The sequence below is a fragment of the Rhagoletis pomonella genome, unplaced genomic scaffold (assembly GCF_013731165.1).
Source record: "Rhagoletis pomonella isolate Grant_MI unplaced genomic scaffold, Rhpom_1.0 Rhpom_scaffold_00011, whole genome shotgun sequence".
Classification (NCBI taxonomy): Eukaryota; Metazoa; Arthropoda; class Insecta; order Diptera; family Tephritidae; genus Rhagoletis; species Rhagoletis pomonella.
Genome location: NW_023458565.1, coordinates 1,307,853 through 1,327,358, shown reverse-complemented (window position 1 = coordinate 1,327,358; position 19,506 = coordinate 1,307,853). Strand labels below are relative to the sequence as shown.

Genomic DNA, 19,506 nt, shown 5'->3' with positions numbered 1-19,506 from the left:
TCATAGGGCATGGAGGGCGGTTTGGAAAAGATCGCTAATTTGGAATATAGCATGATTCGTACACGAGATGAAACTGTTGAAGAAACCAAAGGAAAGGCGCCAGTTTTCACTGTGCCACTTGAGAACATTGACAACCTGCGCGAAGGTGAGAATGCACACTTTGAAGCACGCGTCACCCCAACTGATGATCCTCGTCTCCGTGTTGAATGGTTCTGGAATGGACGCCCACTTAAGGCGGGCTCACGTTTCCGTACTTTCTGTGACTTTGGTTTCGTCATCTTGGAAATCTCGCCCGTCTATCCTGAGGACTCAGGTGAATATTCTTGCCGTGCAATCAACGAGTATGGTGAAGCTGTCACCACTGCATCCATGAAGATTCAAGGCAAACGCAGCATTATCATGGAATCTCAATTGCCGAAGGGCATGGAGGGCACCATTGATCGTATTGCTGAACTTGAGGGTCTGGGCATGCGCAGCACGGAATTCGTGCCAGAAGACGATAGTGGCAAGCCACCAGAGTTCATAACTACACCATTCGACATGGTGATTACGGAAAATTCGCTTGCACACTTCGAGTGCCGCTTGCAGCCTGTTAACGATCCAAGCATGCGTGTCGATTGGTTCCATAACGGTAAAGCTCTATGGGCTGGCTCCCGCATCAAGACCATCAACGATTTTGGTTTTGTCATTTTGGAAATTGCCGGCTGCTATCAACGCGATTCCGGTTTGTACACTTGTAAGGCAACCAATAAGCATGGCGAGGCTACCGTTTCGTGTAAGCTGCAGGTGAAGGGACGCCAGGGCATTGTTGTCGAGCCACAACTACCCTCTAACTTCCGCACAGGCACGGAAAGCTTGCAGAAATTGGAAGAAAGCATGCACAAGCGCGAAGAAATAGTCATCGACGAAGAGCAACCAAATCCACCTAAATTCACTGAGGATATCAAAGACAACATCGACGTACCCGAAGGTGGGCCAATTCACTTCGATTGCCGTGTCGAACCAGTTGGTGACCCAACCATGCGCATCGATTGGTTCTACAATGGACGCCCAATGCCGACAGGCTCGCGTGTACATCAACTAAACGATTTCGGTTTCATTGCCTTGGATATCGATTACATCTACACTCGTGATGCTGGAGAGTACACTTGCCGTGCCACCAACAAATGGGGCACTGCAACAACAACTGCCAAGGTTACCTGCAAGGGAAAACATAGCATCGTCTACGATACACAATTGCCTGATGGCATGACTGCTGAAAAGTTGAAAGAACTTGAGCGTGGCCGCATACCCGATGTGCCAAAGATTGAAGAACCCGATTTCGGACCACCAGAATTCACATCGGAAATTCAAAATGTCACAGTCGAAGAAGCCGAAGCTATGCGCTTCGAGTGTCAAGTGGAACCAAAGACCGATCCCAATTTGCGTGTAGAATGGTACCGTAATGGCAAATTATTACCCAGCGGACATCGTTACAGAACCATTTTCGATATGGGTTATGTTTCGCTTGATATTCTGTATGTCTATGCTGAGGACTCAGGCGAATATGTGTGCCGTGCAGTGAACAAACATGGCGAAGCGCGCACAAAAGCAACTATTTCTTGCAAGAGTAAGTAGACAGAAAATACTTAGTTACGAGTTGTAGCAGCAGTATAAAGTTTTACTTTGAATTTTCAGAATTGCCAACAATTATACTACAAAACCAAGTGCCACGTGGCATGAAACGCACCGAAACTCTCACACAAATGGAAGCCACTATCAAGAAGTACACTTCTGAGGTGCATCTGACTGAGGATGATCTCTTCGATCCAGATCGCAAGCAGCCACCACGTTTTGTCACACAAATCAAGGACAAAACTACTCTTACCGAAATGGCAACCACCAAATTTGAATGTCAATTGGCGCCAGTTGGTGATCCGAACATGAAGGTCGAATGGTTCTTCAATGGCAAACCGCTGTTTTACAGTGAGTAACCAGTTTTGTAATGGCATCAAAGAAAATCATTATTAACATGTTTGCCTTCATTTTACAGAGAATCGCTTCCAGCCCATCTACGATTTTGGTTATGTGGCAATGAACTTTGGTTGGGTTTATCCAGAGGATAGCGGTGAATATGTATGCCGCGCCACGAATCTCTATGGCAAAGATGAGACCCGTGCATTAATTAAGGTATCTGGCAAGCCCGGTATTGTCTACGACTCACAATTGCCCGCTCATATGGCGGAAGCTTCTATTCAGCGCATACGGGAAATGGAAGCCTCATGGCAAGTGTAAGTATTTATTAATTAGAAGTTTGAATTTAAATTACTTTTCGAATGATTTTCTGTGATTTATTTTCCGCGTATTTATAATTTTAACGCCATAAAATTAATCTGGTAGGAATTTATTCATCAAAGCCTTGAAAATTACTAATAAATATGTTAATAATAAGATGATTAGCTAAGTCATCTTTAAGTGATGTTGAGTAGAGAAGTCCAACCTAATTGAAGGATGCCTCCACCGTCCCCTTAGTAAAGCTTCGACCCATCCGTGTGAAAGTTCATCGGTGCTTATTTCAAACCCATAACTACCACCCATTCTTCTCATGAGGGAATGTGAGTGGAGTACTACCTTTCTTCTCGCTCTAATTACTTCACCTGGGATAATTCCACCATAGGCAATACCAAGAAGACTTATGTCGAGAAATTATTGAAAAGCCACCAAACCCAGCCTAACTTTCTTATAACAGTAAATCTGTGCAACTGTCGAAATATTTAAGATTTTTCATGAAGACATCATCAAATTTTTTTGTTTTTCTTTAATGTAACACGACTATTGAGTTCTTCAAGTTACAAACTGGTAGCCACATTAGAATAAGTTATGCCAAAAAATCAGTTAACCGCAGGAAAACAAACTTTATAATCGAAAAGACCGAAATTCCTGAAAAGCCCAATCCTGGCTGCACAGTAGCTCAAGACTGAAATTCAATAGCTTCACACACATATAATAACAGCTTTCATTAGAACTCATAGAATCATAAATAAAAGAAACAGTGAGTATCTTTGGTGGAATAAGAAGCTCGTGCAAATGAGGGAAATATTAAGGAAATCCAACAAGTAGCTGGCGGAACCACCGCAAGAACATCTACATCATTTCGAAGGCAGTGCAAAAGTACTAACAACGACAATATCGGCAGAGATAGATCGTATTTACACTCATAAACCGGCAAAAGTTTTCCAGATGGAATCATCGGCCAGAATTTTGTGTCACAACACTCACTTCAGGAAAAAAGCAAAGCCTAGCAACGAAACTAACCTCTGTAGAGTCACTCTACTGGAGTGGGTGAAATTAGCTAAATCCACCTTTGGTCCACAAGGTACCAAGGCACCTGATGTGATCTACCATTGTGCCCTTCAACTCAATTAATCAATCGAATCAATGAATCCTATCGAAACCCTCTACATACTAGGGACAATAAAGACATGCTTTGCTGTTGCATCCAAAGTTTTACTCCCTTTCCTAGTCTAACAGAAAGACGGGCAACCACCGCGTTATTGAAAAATCTAAACGCCCCCGACCTGAAAAGTCAATAGTTCTTAAGCCACACAACTAAACTTTGAAGTATGCATTGCTAGAGTCCGACCGATTAATCGGCCAATGCCGAGGCTATTATCGGCCAAAAGAATCGGCATTGGCCGTTTTTGGCCGATTCTTGAATTAGGTAATGTTATTTAGTTATTAGATTATGTTTTTCTTTTGTTATTATAAAAGTTTATAAAAGCATACAAGTTTTTGAAATGAATTTATATTCAGGATTTAATCGGCCGAAGCATCAAATCATTTGAGGCCCAGTGTCAATCTGGCATTAGTATTTTTTAAGTTAACTTAGTGGAATTCGGGATAATATATAGGAGCTGAAGAAATATAAAATGCACCTTAGCAACAACTTAGTTCGACAGTCTTTAAACATTTTCTTTATATATCAAACTTAAGGTTGCCACATGAAACTGAGTTCAATATATTTTTTAAATGTTTACAGGGCAATTCTTGCTAAGATAGTAAAAACTCTTTCGTAAAACAAATGAAAGACAGATGGCAATATAGTTCGAAAGACTTTTGTTATTCTAGCACAAAAGTCTTAAAAAAAGCTCTCTCTTTTGCCACTAGTGGTTAAAAGGTATTTTGAGAAAAAACACTTCTGGACGAGTGGGCTAAGCAAATGCGCGCAATTCGAGAGAGTCCTCGGGCAGCGAAGTTTTTTTTAATGTTTTTCATCCACTTTTTATTCTTTTTTAATTTAATTTTTAGGTTTTATTGTTTAAAAGGAAAAATATATATTTTTTAATTTAATTTAATTTTTAGAAACTTATTTTTTTTACTTTTAATTTAATTTTCAAATTTTACTGTCTTAAAGTGATTTTTTATTTTTATTTTTTTTGTCTTAGTCTTTAGATTTTATTGTTTAAAAATCAAAATACTTTTTCTAACTTCATTTAATTTTTAGAAATTTATTTTTTATTTCATCTTAATTAATTTTGTTTCCTTTGTTAATTTCATTTTCTTTTAATTTTATATTTTAATCTTTATATTTTATTGTTTTAAAAAGAAACACATATTTGTTTAATTTAATTTAATTTTTACGATCTTATTTTTTTGTATTTTTTAATGTAATAATCCTGTAGTTCTTAGATTTTGTTTTAAGAATACAAATTTTGTTTTTTATTAAATTTTTAAGAACTATTTCCTTCTTTTTCTAATTTAATTTTTTTTATTTTATTGTTTTAAAAAGAAAAAATATTTTTTTTTAATTTCGTTTAGTTTAAAAAAAAATATCTTTATTTATTCTTATGTATTGGTTTTTTTTGTAATTTACTTTTTTTATTTATTAGTTTTTATGGTTTAAAAAAGAAAAAAATATGTTTTTTATTTTGCTTAAATTTTTTAAACTTATTGCTAAAAGGCATAACGGTAAGACTTCCTCATTAGTAGATCTTTCAATTAAATAGTCTTTCGATAGACAGTAAAGAGCTTTCAAGATAGTTGCCAGGATTGCCATGTTAGTATATATTCTTTACCGGTATTAAAGTTAATTTTGTTTATTGAATTTTATTTTACTTTATTTATTCCTATTAGTAATCATTAAGCTAAAAAAGCAGTTCACTTCTAAAACAATATTTAATAACAATAATAATTTGGCCCCAACACTTTTTCTACATGTTTGATCGCGTTTCTCCTTCTTCTAGTTCTTGATATACTACTACATATTATGCATATATTACTTTTACAGTGTTCCAGAGGAGGTCGATCCTGATGCGAAACCAAGAGCTAAACCAACTTTCGTCAGCAAATTGGAACCACAAACTGTTGAGGAGGGCGAGCCGGCACGTTTCTGTGTACGCGTAACTGGCCATCCACGTCCCAGAGTTATGTGGCTCATCAATGGTCATACCGTTGTACATGTAAGACACACTTTTCTAAATGATATCCATAAGACCACACATACTTAAATTAACCATATTCTAGGGCTCACGTTACAAATTAACGAACGATGGAATGTTCCATTTGGATATTCCAAAAACACGACAATACGATACAGGCAAAGTCGAAGTGATCGCACGCAATTCGGTTGGTGAAGCGATTGCGACCACCCAACTGAACGTGGTAGAGCGTTCAGATGATTATCGCGGCGTATTGAAGAACTCACCACGTCGTAAGTACACACTTGAAACATTTTACACATATATTTACATTGCACTACAGAAATTAACACTTTTCCTGATAGCTTTTCTAATACGAAATTAGTTAAACAAAAGAAAATATTTTTAGACACCACTTTTGCACTCGAATTTATATACAATAACAAATATATTTTACTATTTTACCGTATATATACTATATACTTATGTACAACTCACAAACGAATGTAGTTTATAGGTGTTTTTGTAAACAACTTGAATTTACTACATTTTCAATAACCAAAAAAAAAAAACATCAGGCATTGTATATAAACATACAAACATAAATATTTTCACCATCTCCACCAGAACAAATATCACCATGTTTACCACATTTTAGCCAGACAAATATTCCGTGCAGTTACTGCAATTTGATTTGAGTGTAAAGATTTAAAAAAACATATAAATGCAAACATTCACCAACAGGCACAATCAATGCACATAAAAAAAAATTTCCACTAAAGAAGGATTGCCAAACTACTTACTTGGTAAACAGTTTCTTAAAGGTCTAAGATTTTCTTCCGTAGCGCACTCGCTCACAATTTTATTAGACACTTAGGTCAAAACACACAAAAACTCACTGAACGCAGAAACGCAACTAGATTACAATATTTAAACTGAGCAGGTACTCCTCTCAGCTTTACTCACACACTTAAATCTTCCGATATGTCCGATTCCTTTAAACAATTCCCCATTCCCACTTGAAACGCCATATTTCGAAATTCCGCTCCCAAAAAAAAAACAATCCTTCCGCCGTCCAAGCTGCTTTCTGTCCAAGAGGTAATCCACCCGCCTGCTGCCGTTTTTTGGATGAGCACCACGGCTGTTGCTGACGAAGTGCGGAGTTTGGAGGCAACGCTAAGGTTTATACTACATTCTTATTAACTAAATATAGATGTGTCATTTATTGCGGTAATTTTGAAATGTTTGTGTAATTACTATTTTGTTTAGTGTAATCTGTGAGTATTTTCAGTATTATGAAGATATCGTAGAATTTGATTTTAAAATTCACATTTTGAAAAACATTTTTTTTTTTAGCTCTAAAGTATTATTTTTAAAGAATGTTGCAAGAATTCTCTCTTACGCTCTCTGTGTCTCTATCTTTTTGTCCGTTAAACTGTCTATCTATCGCTCTCTCTTCTATCTATCATCTATGTTTGCACATTCATTCTCACAGCGCACTGTCTAACCTACATTTTTCATAAATTTTACTTAAAATGTCATATTTCACCAAAATCTTTTTTTCTGTAAATTTCATAATGTAACTTTAAATATTAAGACCATAAATCTTCGAATACTAACTTATTTGCATGACCGTTATTTGTGCATATAATTTTGCAATGTGGATGTTTAGCTTTAAGAAATATAATTAATATCATTTAACTATGTGATTACGAAAATATGATGAATGAGTCTATAAACTCAGTCCTAGAATAGTGACTCCCAAAGTCCGTATTTTGAAAGAAAAATAAATTCGGATGCAAAAAATGATTGTGAAAACATTTTGATAACTTTAGAAAGTTCGTCTATGATAAAATCTTTTTAGAGAAAGTTCAAAGTTCAGGTTTGTCCTTGCCATTTTAGAAGCAGGCCATTCATAGAAAAAAAAATCTATCGCTGTTATGTTTATGAATAGAGTGCAGAAACGCTTAACACATGAAAAGCATGGTTTGGAGTTTCGATCAAAAGGAAGCTTTAAAATTTCTGTAGCTGTATAAACGTGTTCATACAGTAAGCTTTTTCAATAGCGTTTCGGCGCTGAAAGCAAAGCGGTTTTTGATTTTGATACTTTTTTTATTGGCGGTATACATAATATTCCACTCAGAAGTAGTTCCAAAAACGTGAAATTTTTTATTCGCTTTTATACACGCATAAAACACAGAAAGAGCGCTTCTTTTAAAAGGCAATTTTGCATTAGGTGGTTGTTTTTGATTTGGAGAGCTTTGCAGAGCTTTTTAATCGCGTTCGGATTTATTTGCCGAAGTCAAAGCATTACAAAATGCTAAGTCGAGCAGTAAAGCTTTCATGACCTGCAGATTTTTAGCCTTAGTGAAAAAATAATGTTATTATTTTTCCATGTAGTTTTTCCTCATTTTTCCTCCAGAATTTAAATGTGCCTCAAACTTCCGGACAAAAAAACGCCAGTACCCGAAAAGGCATTCTTAGAGAACCACATTCTGCATGAACCGACTGGGGAGAGTCAAAACGTACACTGATGACTCGTGATCAGACGCAGCGTCAGTTTCATGACGCTGCTGCGGACAAAAAATCCAAATATTTAGTTGAATAAGACTTTATTCTTAGAAACATATTCTTAAACAAGTTATTTAAATATTTCAGTCACTTTTCACTCAGGGTGCGTTTTAAGCTATCGCTGCAGCCATTCCATGTAAAAAGCTCAGTTCCGCTTCACTCGCTGTGAACACATGCAGCTTCGTCCCGCTCCGAGTTGCTTCGTTCGGCGTCATCCAGACCGGCACGGTTTCATATGTAAACATACCCTAAGGCTGCGTTCATACAGAGATGCGGGCGTTCATAACGAACGAAGCGGAGCAGAGCTTTTTGCATGGAATTGGCCGTAAATATATCAAACAACTTACTTGTATGAACACTCTAATATAGCTACATTAATTTGAAAGCTCGGAGCCGCTCGGCTCGGGCCCGCTTTCTGTGTGAACGCCCCCTAAGTCCACAGAAATTAAAATGTTGGTAAATATACGAAAGTAATTACACGCCTTTTAAGAACCCACAGCTACCGAGCAAAAATGGAATACTGGGCGTCAACGCCCCTTTCTTTCCAGTTGCCGCTGTAACCGCTTAACCGATTTCGGCCCATCCAAATATGTATGTAAAGCTCTTATAGCTCATCGTTCGATTGTTTGCCGTTTTCGCTATCGCTAACGCGTGTATGCTTTTAAAGCTATTAGCCCTGGTCTTAAAACTTTTTAGTAAAAGGTGTCTCATATAGATAAATACTAAGTAGAGAAACATAAGGACTCCATTTTGTTCTATTTTTATAGGTCCAAGCTGGATAACAGGAGAGTATATCTACTCACAGATAGGGGGGCTATCTAAAGGAATCGGTAACGAACTGTCACATTTCCCTTTGTGTAATGGCAGAGCAGTTTGCTGTGCTCTTGATATGTATTTCAAGTCATAGGAACCTTCCGGGGAACTAAAATGCATAGGAGCTTGCTAACATTACTAAGGAGGCAGTTCATCGCGAAAGGGTCCCGTAGAAAAGTGGAACACGGCCAATGTGTGACATGGGAAATTATTTTGGGCATATGATTTTTAAATTTTGGGTTCTATTGGTAATACTTCTAGCAGCCATTGCCTGTTGTGAAAAATTGAGAACAAGATATCGGCATTTCTCGCAATCGGGGTTTTGCAACTGCCATAAACTATTACTTTTGTGCGATGGGCTCATCTTTATATTTGATAAACACAACCCGCAGTTAAGCTTTCAAGTGTTCGGGAAATTATTGGCTTTTCCACTGGTCTTCACAATGTACTAATGAGCTTTATCCCAGCAGAAATTTTTGTGCTCAATGCACAGAAATCTTATTACTTTACTAAAACTCAATTTTTATGCATAAGGCTATGCTAGCTTTCTTCAAAGCAAAACTGAATTTAACCAAAAGAAATCGCTTTCCAGCTTAAGTTTGAAAGCTCATACTTTGTATGTAATTTTGCATTCGTAGTGCTTTTTTTTTAGACTAAGTTCCCTTATACTGATAAGCAAAAATTATGATAGATCAGGTAAGTATTTTATTGAACCTTTAGTAATGGTTCAGTAGTTAAAATGCAGAAATTAATTATATGTAAATATTGCGTAATTTCGCCTAAAGTTTTACTACTACTTTTTGCGTATATTTAGTAAGGTTAAACTTTTGTAAACTAAACACACATACCCACGAAAATGTTACTCACGGAGTTTACTCCTTTTACTGCCTACAGCTTGGTATGATTATGAACTAACTGCTTACCAAAAAGAGCGTCAAGAAACTGAATTGGAAAAGATATTCGATGAACGCAAGCAGTATTTGGCCGAACAGGGTAAACCATTGAAGGGTGTCGAACACTTGAAACCGAAGCAGATTAAACCAGAAGCTCCCGAATGGCAACAAACTGTTAATGCCAAGAAGAGTGAGGACTACTACAGCAAACTGCAAGAACTGGAAACGGAGCAATTGCTAAAGGAGACCAATTTGCGACAGGAATCTCATCAATATGCGATACCCGGTGAAAAGGTCGTGCAGAAATCCGCTGCCAAGGGCATGGCGCAATCATACGAGCAGAATTTGTAAGTTTCATCGACACAGCTTTTGATTTATAACCCTTTGCTAAACTCTGCTCTTACAATTTCACTTTTCAGGGAAGAACAATCGTCCGCAACTACTGCTGCTAAGAAGGTTGTGAAGAAAGCACCAGTTGAACCCACTGAATCATCTGTACATGGCCGCGAGGTCATCATGAATAAACAACAGCAGACCCAAAAGGAAGTTGTTGGTGATTTGGAGATAACACGCAAAATTACTGCAACCGAAACCACTGAAATGGAACACAAGGGCACCGTGCAGGAGCGCGTAGTGAAGGGCCCCGTACAACCATCGAAACCACCAGTGTTCACGAAGAAAATTCAGCCTTGCCGCGTGTTCGAGAATGAACAAGCCAAATTCGAGGTGGAATTCGATGGTGAGCCAATGCCAACTGTAAAGTGGTACCGTGAAAACTTCCCCATCAAGAGTTCACCAGATTTGCAAATTCACACCTTCAGTGGCAAGTCCATACTCATCATACGCCAGGTGTTCGTCGAAGATTCGGCTGTATTCTCATGCATCGCCGAGAACCGTGGTGGTACCGCCAAGTGCAGTGCCAATTTGGTGGTTGAAGAACGTCGTCGTGCCGGCAAGGGTGGTCTAACACCGCCTAGCTTTGTCAATGTCATTCAAAGCACCACTGTATCCACCGGTCAGTTGGCACGTTTCGACGCCAAGCTTACTGGCTCACGCCCCATGGATGTTTATTGGTTGAAGAATGGTCAAAAGATACAGCCAAGCATCAAATTCAAAATGCTTGAAGAGGACAACCTCTACACTCTACTCATAATCGAACCATTCGCCGAAGATTCCGGCCGCTATGAGTGTGTCGCCGTCAATGTAGCTGGCGAAGCACGTTGCGATGCCGACTGCATTGTACAATCGCCCACTAAGCCTGAGAAACCCACCACACCGGGCAGCGAAAAGCCACCACACATTGTAGAGAAATTGAAGAGTCAATCAGTGGAAGAAGGTAGCAAAGTGATCTTCCGCTGCCGCATTGAAGGCAAGCCCACACCAACGGCACGCTGGCTGCGTGGTGAAAATATTGTGAAACCATCGCGTTACTTCCAAATGACACGTCAAGGTGAATATTACCAACTGGTGATTTCCGAAGCATTCCCTGAGGATGAGGGCACATATAAGTGCGTCGCTGAGAATAAGCTGGGTAGCATTCAGACCAGCGCTCAATTGAAGGTGCGTCCAATTGAGAATCTCGATGCACCACCAACCATCACCGCACTAAAGGATGCCTCCGTAACGGAGGGTATGCCAGCACAATTTAAAACTACCGTTACCGGAAAAGTGAAGGCCACCAGTGTGCAATGGTTCCGAGAGGGTGCTCTCATACCGGAAACCCCCGACTTCCAAGTGAGTATCGTTATTTTATTGTCTTAATTTATCTTTATACATAATTATAATTTTCACTTTAAAAAATATGTTTGTTAAGTTTAAAAGCGTAATCTTAGTGAATCGCATTTAAAAATCCCCTGGTTTACTCGCTTAGTAACATTTATTTATATGCAGTAATAATTACAATCCAATCAGTTTCAGTTAAGATATAAAAAACCAGATCCTGGTTCGCTTTCAGTAGCTTAGGACAGTGGCGCCGACTATTTTGTTTTCCTTTGCTGTTCGTTTTCGTCTCAATAAAACATAAAAAGTGCGTATTTCATACAACGGTTTTTAAGGAACATTTGTGAATTTGCGGTGGTTCCGGGTTTTATCGGGAGTATCGGGAAAGGATTTTGATGCTTTTCTGGTCAATATCAGCATAAATCAAAGTCGGATAATATTTGCCATTTCCACCCATAGGAGCTGTTGCCGTGGCGGTGCGCCGACCTTTACCGTTTTCCACATTTCTTCATTCCAAAGTGCAAAAGCGATCCTACGGGAAATTTTAGCGAATTTGTAGTACGGTTACTCCTTTTGGCCATACCTTATATGAGGACGCACAGTGGGGCAAAAAAGGGTTTGCTGTGAACAAATTAATTTTGAGAGAACGAATATGAACCGATTTCACGTTTCTTTTTTTTTAAATAAAAGATAATTAAATTTAGCGTCGATATATCTATGGTGATTTTTTAAAAAAAGCTCTGGTTTTTTTTATTTCTTTATGGTCAAAAATGAAATAAAAATAATTTTACGTTTGAATGCTTCCACTTTTTTGGAAAATATTTGAAATTGATTTCAAATGTCTGTAATTATTTAAAAAATTATTTATAAACATTTTTCCATAGGATAGATTTTATTAATAAATGTATTTCATTTGTTATTTATACTAATATATATTTTGAAAGCCGTTTTTTTCGTTTCTTTCTGTTCGACAAACTCGAGAACAGCTGTACCGATATTTTTGAAATTTTGGGCATCGACTCCAGACCATCAGAGGATGATAATAGATCAAAAGCAATTTCGATATATCAAGAGGGCGTGGCACCTCCCATACAAACTGAAGTTTTCACACAACATATCTCTGGAAGTATTCATCGTCGAGTGCTGCAGTTTAGTACAGAGATATATAATATCAACGCCAAACTTATGGAAAAAAATGGGAGTTATTGAAAAAGGGGGCGTGGCACCTCCCATACAAACTGAATTTCTCACACCACATACACATTCTAATCCCATTTTTCCATGAGGTTGGCGTTGATATTATATATCTCTATACTAAGTAGCAGCACTCTACGATGAATACTTCCAGAGATAAGTTGTGTGAAAACTTTAGTTTGTATGATATATGCCCTTGATATATCGAAATTATTCTTCTTCTATTATCATCCTTTGAGGGTTTAGAGTCGAGGTCCAAAATTTCAAAAATTTCGGTACAGCTGTTCTCGAGTTTTTCGATTAGAAAAAAAGGCTTTCAAAATATATATCAGTATAGATGGCAAATTAAAAATATTTTTTTATTAAATGTTTCCTATGGAAAAATGTCTATGAATAGTTTTTTTAAATAATTGCAGGCATTTGAAATTAATTTCAAGTATTTTCCAAACAATTAGAAGCATTCAAACATAAAATTTTTTTCTTTCACTTTTCAACATAAATAAATAAAAAACTAGAGCTTTTTTAAAAAATCACCACGGATAGATCGACGCGAAATTTAATTATCTCTTATTTAAAAAAAAAAGAAACTTGAAATCGGTTCATATTTGGGCTCTCAAAATTGATTTGTCCACAGTAACCTTTTTTGCCCCACTGTGTCGCTGTTATGCACTAAGGAACCACGTATTTGTTATGGTATCAAACAGATCGAAGTCGACGCACGAAAGTCATCTTATCAAACACCTCATTTTATTTCGTACGGTGCACAGTGTGGAAAATAAAATTTTCTTGAGACAACTTCTAATATCGTGAGAACGAAAATAAATAGCGAAATAAATGTAACGGTATTTTAGAGCTTTTGAGATGGAAAGTTCAGGAAGAATAGTCTCGTTGAATAAAAACTTAACCTCGACCTTTAAAATTACCTCCAACATACAGCGCGTTTCTTTCTGACCTGAAAACAGTATGCAATGAACTTTGAAAAAGTTTAAAAGTTTGCAGTAAGAAGCCGAAAAATATACTTGATTTCAAAAAAGGTAAAAAAATTAGGCCCCTCTATTTTTGAAGGTCATTATAAAGGTCATAGTAATTTCCTTATCCAACGAGACTATTTTTTCCTCAATTTTCCATCTCAAAAGCACCCAGTTAGAAAAATAAGAAAATGAAAGGCCTTTTGGAAGCCATTATTTCACATATTTTGAAGAGATAGGCCATCCGTGCTCGATTCTTTGCCTCTTTTCATTTTGTATGAAATGAACAGAGTTTTCAAGTAATAACGAAACAATTTTAACTTAACTATCCAGCAGATACACACTGATACGTCTACTGCTTTTTTTCTTTTATTTGTCTCTGTTTGCCTTTGAAACACACCTTCTCTCTTGCTTTCGAATGGCAGCGCTACTGGAAGATCTGCTGCAGCTTCCAAAGAAAAAGTCTTATTGAAAAACCATTTCTGAGGTGTTTATTTAGAAATGCTCTTTTTCATTTTTTCTAGTTCTTGAGATATTGTTGGAATATATTTTTTTTTTATGTATGTTACCGCATAACTTTGGACCACGTCAACCGATTTCGATAATTCTTTTTCTATCGTAAAGGTTGTGTCTCGCAGCAGTCTTGTGGCTTGTATTAATTTGGTTTAGATCCGATCATTGGATCATGAAAAAATTAACGGTACTCCTAAAAATTGTATATGAGAATTGAAGTCCGTTGTGTTTTTTGCTTAAAAGTTACTTGTTTTACCTTCCATTTATGAGCGTTTTGTCAAGCAATTTTCAAACTTTAAACAACTGCTTGATACCATCAAGCCTGAATCTACCATGTCTGGTAGACAGCTGACTGATGTTGTAAAGTGATAGATTAATTTTCTTAAATAATTTTTTCTTGCGAGGCCCTTTGGCAGATATAGTAATTTCGGAACTCCATGGCAGACCAATCAAGGGTTCTGGGACAATGCTGGTGAAATGAAACTTTTTGGGTTGTATGCCGTAAACTCCTGCTCAGACGCAGGGATCAGTCTTGGAGCCGTCAGTATACCAAATATCCGTGGTTTACGTCGTTCGTTAGCCAGTTGATTCTTTTGGAGAAAAGGACCTTAAAATTCTGTATGAAGTTATATCTTGGAAGACACATGTCCTAAAAGCTAATGTGCAGCCTGTTCTCTTATTCTATGACCCTGAGGGTGAGAGGATGTACGAGCTTTTTGGTTTCCACATTGCCCCCTGAGATGAGACTTGCTGCAAACAGCAGAGCATCTTTCTTAATTACAATGTTTAGGGAAGGCAGGTCAAGAAGCAACTCGAGAACCGCGATTATAGTTTACTGGACTTAACCTGCGTGTACTTCACTTCTGCCTTAGTTTCCGGCAGGCCCAGGTAGAAGCGCTGCCTTTTTGAGTAGCTTTATCTAGGTGCGAACTCCATAAGAGCTTGTTATTATGGATACCTCGCAAATATTGGCCCTCTTTAGGGAATTGTACCTTATCTCCTTGAAGAAATTATTCTTGTAATTTGTTCCTTTTCCTATGTTAGACTTCTTGAAACCTATTTTTAACCCGTTTGGCGACTATGTTTACCGCATTCTGCAGCGGGCCGATTGATGAATGTCAGGCAAAACAGGAAAGCACTTGGCACTTTCGAACGCCGCATCGGACATTTGTTTACTGTAGCTTTGGTAAAAAAAAGTAAGTGCGCCTGGGCCACACTGGAGAAGGAAAACTTACGTTACATAGCTATTTTGCCTCATAACCAATATACATACATATGTGCATACATACATACATACGTCTGCTTTAGCTTAACACGTTCGCTACCAAGCGTATTTAAGCAGTGCGTCATTACAGACCAGGTAGAATTTTATTTATTTTTGTCTAGTTTTGTGGGTTTTGGCTGTCATTGGGTATCTCAGAGACTCAAATTCATAATAAAAGTAATTGTTTTACGCCTGACACATATTTGTGACGCTAGTCTATAGAGATATTTTTCGGTATAGACAAGTGTCACATTTACGTGATAGGCTAAACTTCAGGGCTTTATCTAACTCAGTTTTATTCAAAAATACAAAGCTTACATAAAATTAAGTCTAGGCGAAAACACAGTAGCATTATGGCTTATTTTGGGCGTGAAATGCTCTGAAACATGGCTCAATACTTGGTCTTTATGTTCAAATTTATTATGTTCAAACAAGCCTAAATATATGTACTTACCGTCCTTTGAGTATTTATTTCACTATGAAGCTTATATTTTCTCTCTTAAAGTCGGTAAAGACTTTCACACGTGCACTGTAAATAAACATAACCTCATACTTTACAGGTAGCTGTAATCCCAAAACCACTTGTCACAAACGTGTGCCAGACCTTCCTATAGACTTTACTGTATCCAATATCCTGCTATCGCAGACGGCGGTGAATGGAGGTATCTGTTCTGTTCGTTCTAATTGCACTTATGTTGTTCTGTTTTCCTTTGTCTTGATTTTTATCTTTATACTGTATCGATAACGAAATCGATAGTAACATCCAACAAATCATCGATAACGAAACCGATAACGAAATCGATGACAAATTTTATAAAAATTTCGATAGCAAAATAGATAAAAATATTGGTAGCAAAATCTATTATAAAAAATATCGATAACAAAAACGATAAAAATATTGAGTACAAAATCGATAAAAACACCAATAACAAAATCGACAAATAATCGATAAAAAAAATTATAACAAAAATCGACAAAAATATCTATACCAAAATTGATAAAAATATCGATAACAAAATAATCGATAAAAAAATCGATAAATAATCGATAAGAAAATTGGTAACAAAATCGATAAAATACCGATAACAAATTCGATGACGAATTCGATGCAAATTTCGATAGCAAAATCGATATTAATATTGTTACAAAATCCATTAGAAAATCGATAAAACCATCAGTAACAAAATCGATAAAAAGATCGATAACAAAATCGATAAATAATCGATAACAAAAATTGATTACAAAATCGATAAAAATAATGATAACAAAATCGATAACAATATCCATAACCAAATTGATAACAAAATTCATCAAAAAAACTGATAACAAAATCGATAAATAATCGATAACAATATTCATAACAAAACCGACAAAAATATCTATTATTATATCGATAAGTCCCGAGAATCCCGAAAATCTCTAAAATCCTAAAATGGCCCCCAGATTGAGTCTCTGTGGCTCTACCTATATCGTTTTCACTATAATGGTCTATGGTTCATCAGCCAGCTCCACTCATGGTTTCTTTCGATAGGGTCACTGACTTGCATTTTTGCGAAAAAGAGGCCAAAACATCGGCCAAAGTGTTCTACGGAAGCTGTTGTAAAGCCATTTAAGCATTATCTGCTCCAAAACCAGTCGTGGAGTTTCCAGCAGGATTCTGCGCCGGGCCTTAACGCTAAAATTACCCAAACCTGGCTCGAAAACAATTTTCCAGCATTCATTTCCTCTAAAGAATGACCCTCTGGCAGTCCTGATTTGAACCCGCTACTAACTAGATTATCCAGCTTTCTTGCTTAGAGACCTTATAAGCCCAGAATTGCAATTTTATCTTTTCTTAGACGAAAATAGAAATCTTAAAGAGCGACTCTAAAATTCAGTTCTTATTTCAACGAAAAGTTGGTATTTTTTTCTAAAATTTCGTTTTCTGCTTTAATTTCAGATGATCTTCGATGGAAATAGTGCCGTACTACTTATTGGAACAACTTATGAGGAGGATTCGGGCATTTTCACGGTTCGTGTTACCTCATCAACTGGACAGGTCGAGTCGTCAGCTAAGTTGACTGTTAAAAGTAAGGATTGAATTAATAAGACATAAGCAAATCAAATATTAGTGAACGAAAATGCGAAACGTTGACGGACGTAATCTAACAAAACCGAAACAAACTCATAGCTCTAGCTTGGCTATCAAATATGAAATACTCAAATTACAAATTAAGAACGAGACCCGAACTAAAATCAGTGTTCACATTAAGTAGTATCAGAAATATTTGAACGAAACAGCAGAAATGAGATAAATTTAACTAATTATCTTACTAGAACTAGTCGTAAAAGTTTGAAACAATATTAATGCAATTTTACTGAAACTTAAAAATAAAAATAAATATTTTATTATTATTGAAATAGTAAATCCCAAAAAAACGAAACAAAAACAAAAACGTACATAAAAATGATATAAAAACGAAATATTTTTACTACATATCTACTAATTAACATAATAAAAAGTGAGCAATTCATAAAAAAAATACAAAAATAAAAATACGAAATTTAAGATTTTTAAAGTTAAATAAGTTGGCATTTCTTACACAGCTAGAAAAAAGCGCATAGCTAAAAACAAAAGTGGAATCTAAGCATTACAATGAAATCCGTAAACATACGGCGAGTGAGCAAGTCTCAATTGTGGATTTTGAGTGTTTTTAGATGTTGCTCAATTGCATTTTTTTCGGTTTAAATAATGCAGCAACTTAAGTAGAAAGCGTGTAAGCGTGCAACCACACACACACACACACACACACACACACACACGCGTACGCATGCATTGCTATTGTGGGTAGGCTGTTGGTGCGCAGGGCGTATGAGTAACATCGTACCATTTAGTCAAAAGCGCTCATATGTACATTACCATACCGCATACACAAGCACACAAGCTTAAAAAATCACACACAACGCCAAAAGCACTCGAAAGTAAAAATCTAATTCTGGTGCACATCCAATTTTCGGGCGGAAAAAAACACACACAAAATATGGAGAAATTTTGAATCGCTTATAATAAAGTTGGTCAGCCAACTATGTAGATTTGTGTGTACACTTAACTTGGGAGCCGTGCGCAAAACGCATATTCAGTCTAAAAGCATACATTTTAATATGAAACGACTGACTACACACAATTTTTTCTGTCATCTAGAATACTTAAAAACACACAAACCTACTTTCGGCGCAAACACATTCGCATTCACATAATTTTTTTCGCTTTATTGTTATTAACATGAATTATTAGCAGGATATAACATTTAAAAGGGGAGCGTGTGTGTGTGAGTATACATATGTATGTATAAATAAGTATGTATATACATATACACTTCTCAGTGGCACATTTTTGTACAATGTTGTTGAATATCGAAAGATGCCGCCTAGCGACTAGCGCATGGGAAATATGTAGATAATTCTAATTTCTGCTCTTAATTGCATTTAAGCTTAGAGCATACAACTAGCACACATACATATTTGTATATACATATGTACAGCGCAGTCAGTGGTAGTAGCCAGTCAAGTAGCCCACCTGCCCGCCTAGGGGAACCACACAGGTTCGTGCGCAAAATTTAGGTAGCTGCATATACGATTTTACATGCATACATACAGGCATACATACATATGTATGTAGGTACAGTCATGCATAGAAATATGCGTTCATATTGTGGAACGAACATAAATTTTTAATGGGAGCAAGTAAAGCAGCAGCAATCATACAAAATATAATGAAATGTATGCATGTACATATGTATGTATGTCGGGCTATTCTTAGTGCATATGGCCATTGTAGTGTATGCGGCATGGTTCCCTTGTCGCTTGTGGGGTGAAGAGTATTACTTAAGCTTCTAATTTTTCACGCGATAATAGGAATAATAAATAATTTAAAAATTCTAAATTATTTTGCTCGTAAATTTTTAATTTAAATTAATTTTATTTTTTATTTTTTTAATTTCTACTTTTTCAAATTGTTATTCATGGCATCATCTTCGACAATGGTTTTGCGCTTATGGAGATTAGCCATTGGCTATTTTGAAATGCTGTTGATTAGCGTCGTGTATTTTTAGCATTTGTGCTGCGCCGCGCTTCTCCCTACACCCTCCGCTGGCACACCTGGCCAGCAAATCCATTGAAACACTGCCAAAAAAAAA

At 36.7% G+C, this 19,506-nt stretch overlaps 1 protein-coding gene across 1 annotated transcript in view; it reads left to right on the top strand.

Moving 5' to 3' along the window:
* Positions 1 to 19,506, top strand: part of LOC118747098 (titin-like) — a 30,056-nt gene extending 10,550 nt beyond the window's left edge. The window contains exons 8-15 of the mRNA XM_036481089.1: positions 7 to 1,609; positions 1,678 to 1,965; positions 2,033 to 2,270; positions 5,267 to 5,438; positions 5,503 to 5,689; positions 9,675 to 10,020; positions 10,093 to 11,407; positions 17,271 to 19,506. Coding sequence (XP_036336982.1) covers positions 7 to 1,609; positions 1,678 to 1,965; positions 2,033 to 2,270; positions 5,267 to 5,438; positions 5,503 to 5,689; positions 9,675 to 10,020; positions 10,093 to 11,407; positions 17,271 to 17,411 — 4,290 coding nt within the window. The 3' untranslated portion in view covers positions 17,412 to 19,506. The remainder of the gene's footprint in view (positions 1 to 6; positions 1,610 to 1,677; positions 1,966 to 2,032; positions 2,271 to 5,266; positions 5,439 to 5,502; positions 5,690 to 9,674; positions 10,021 to 10,092; positions 11,408 to 17,270) is intronic.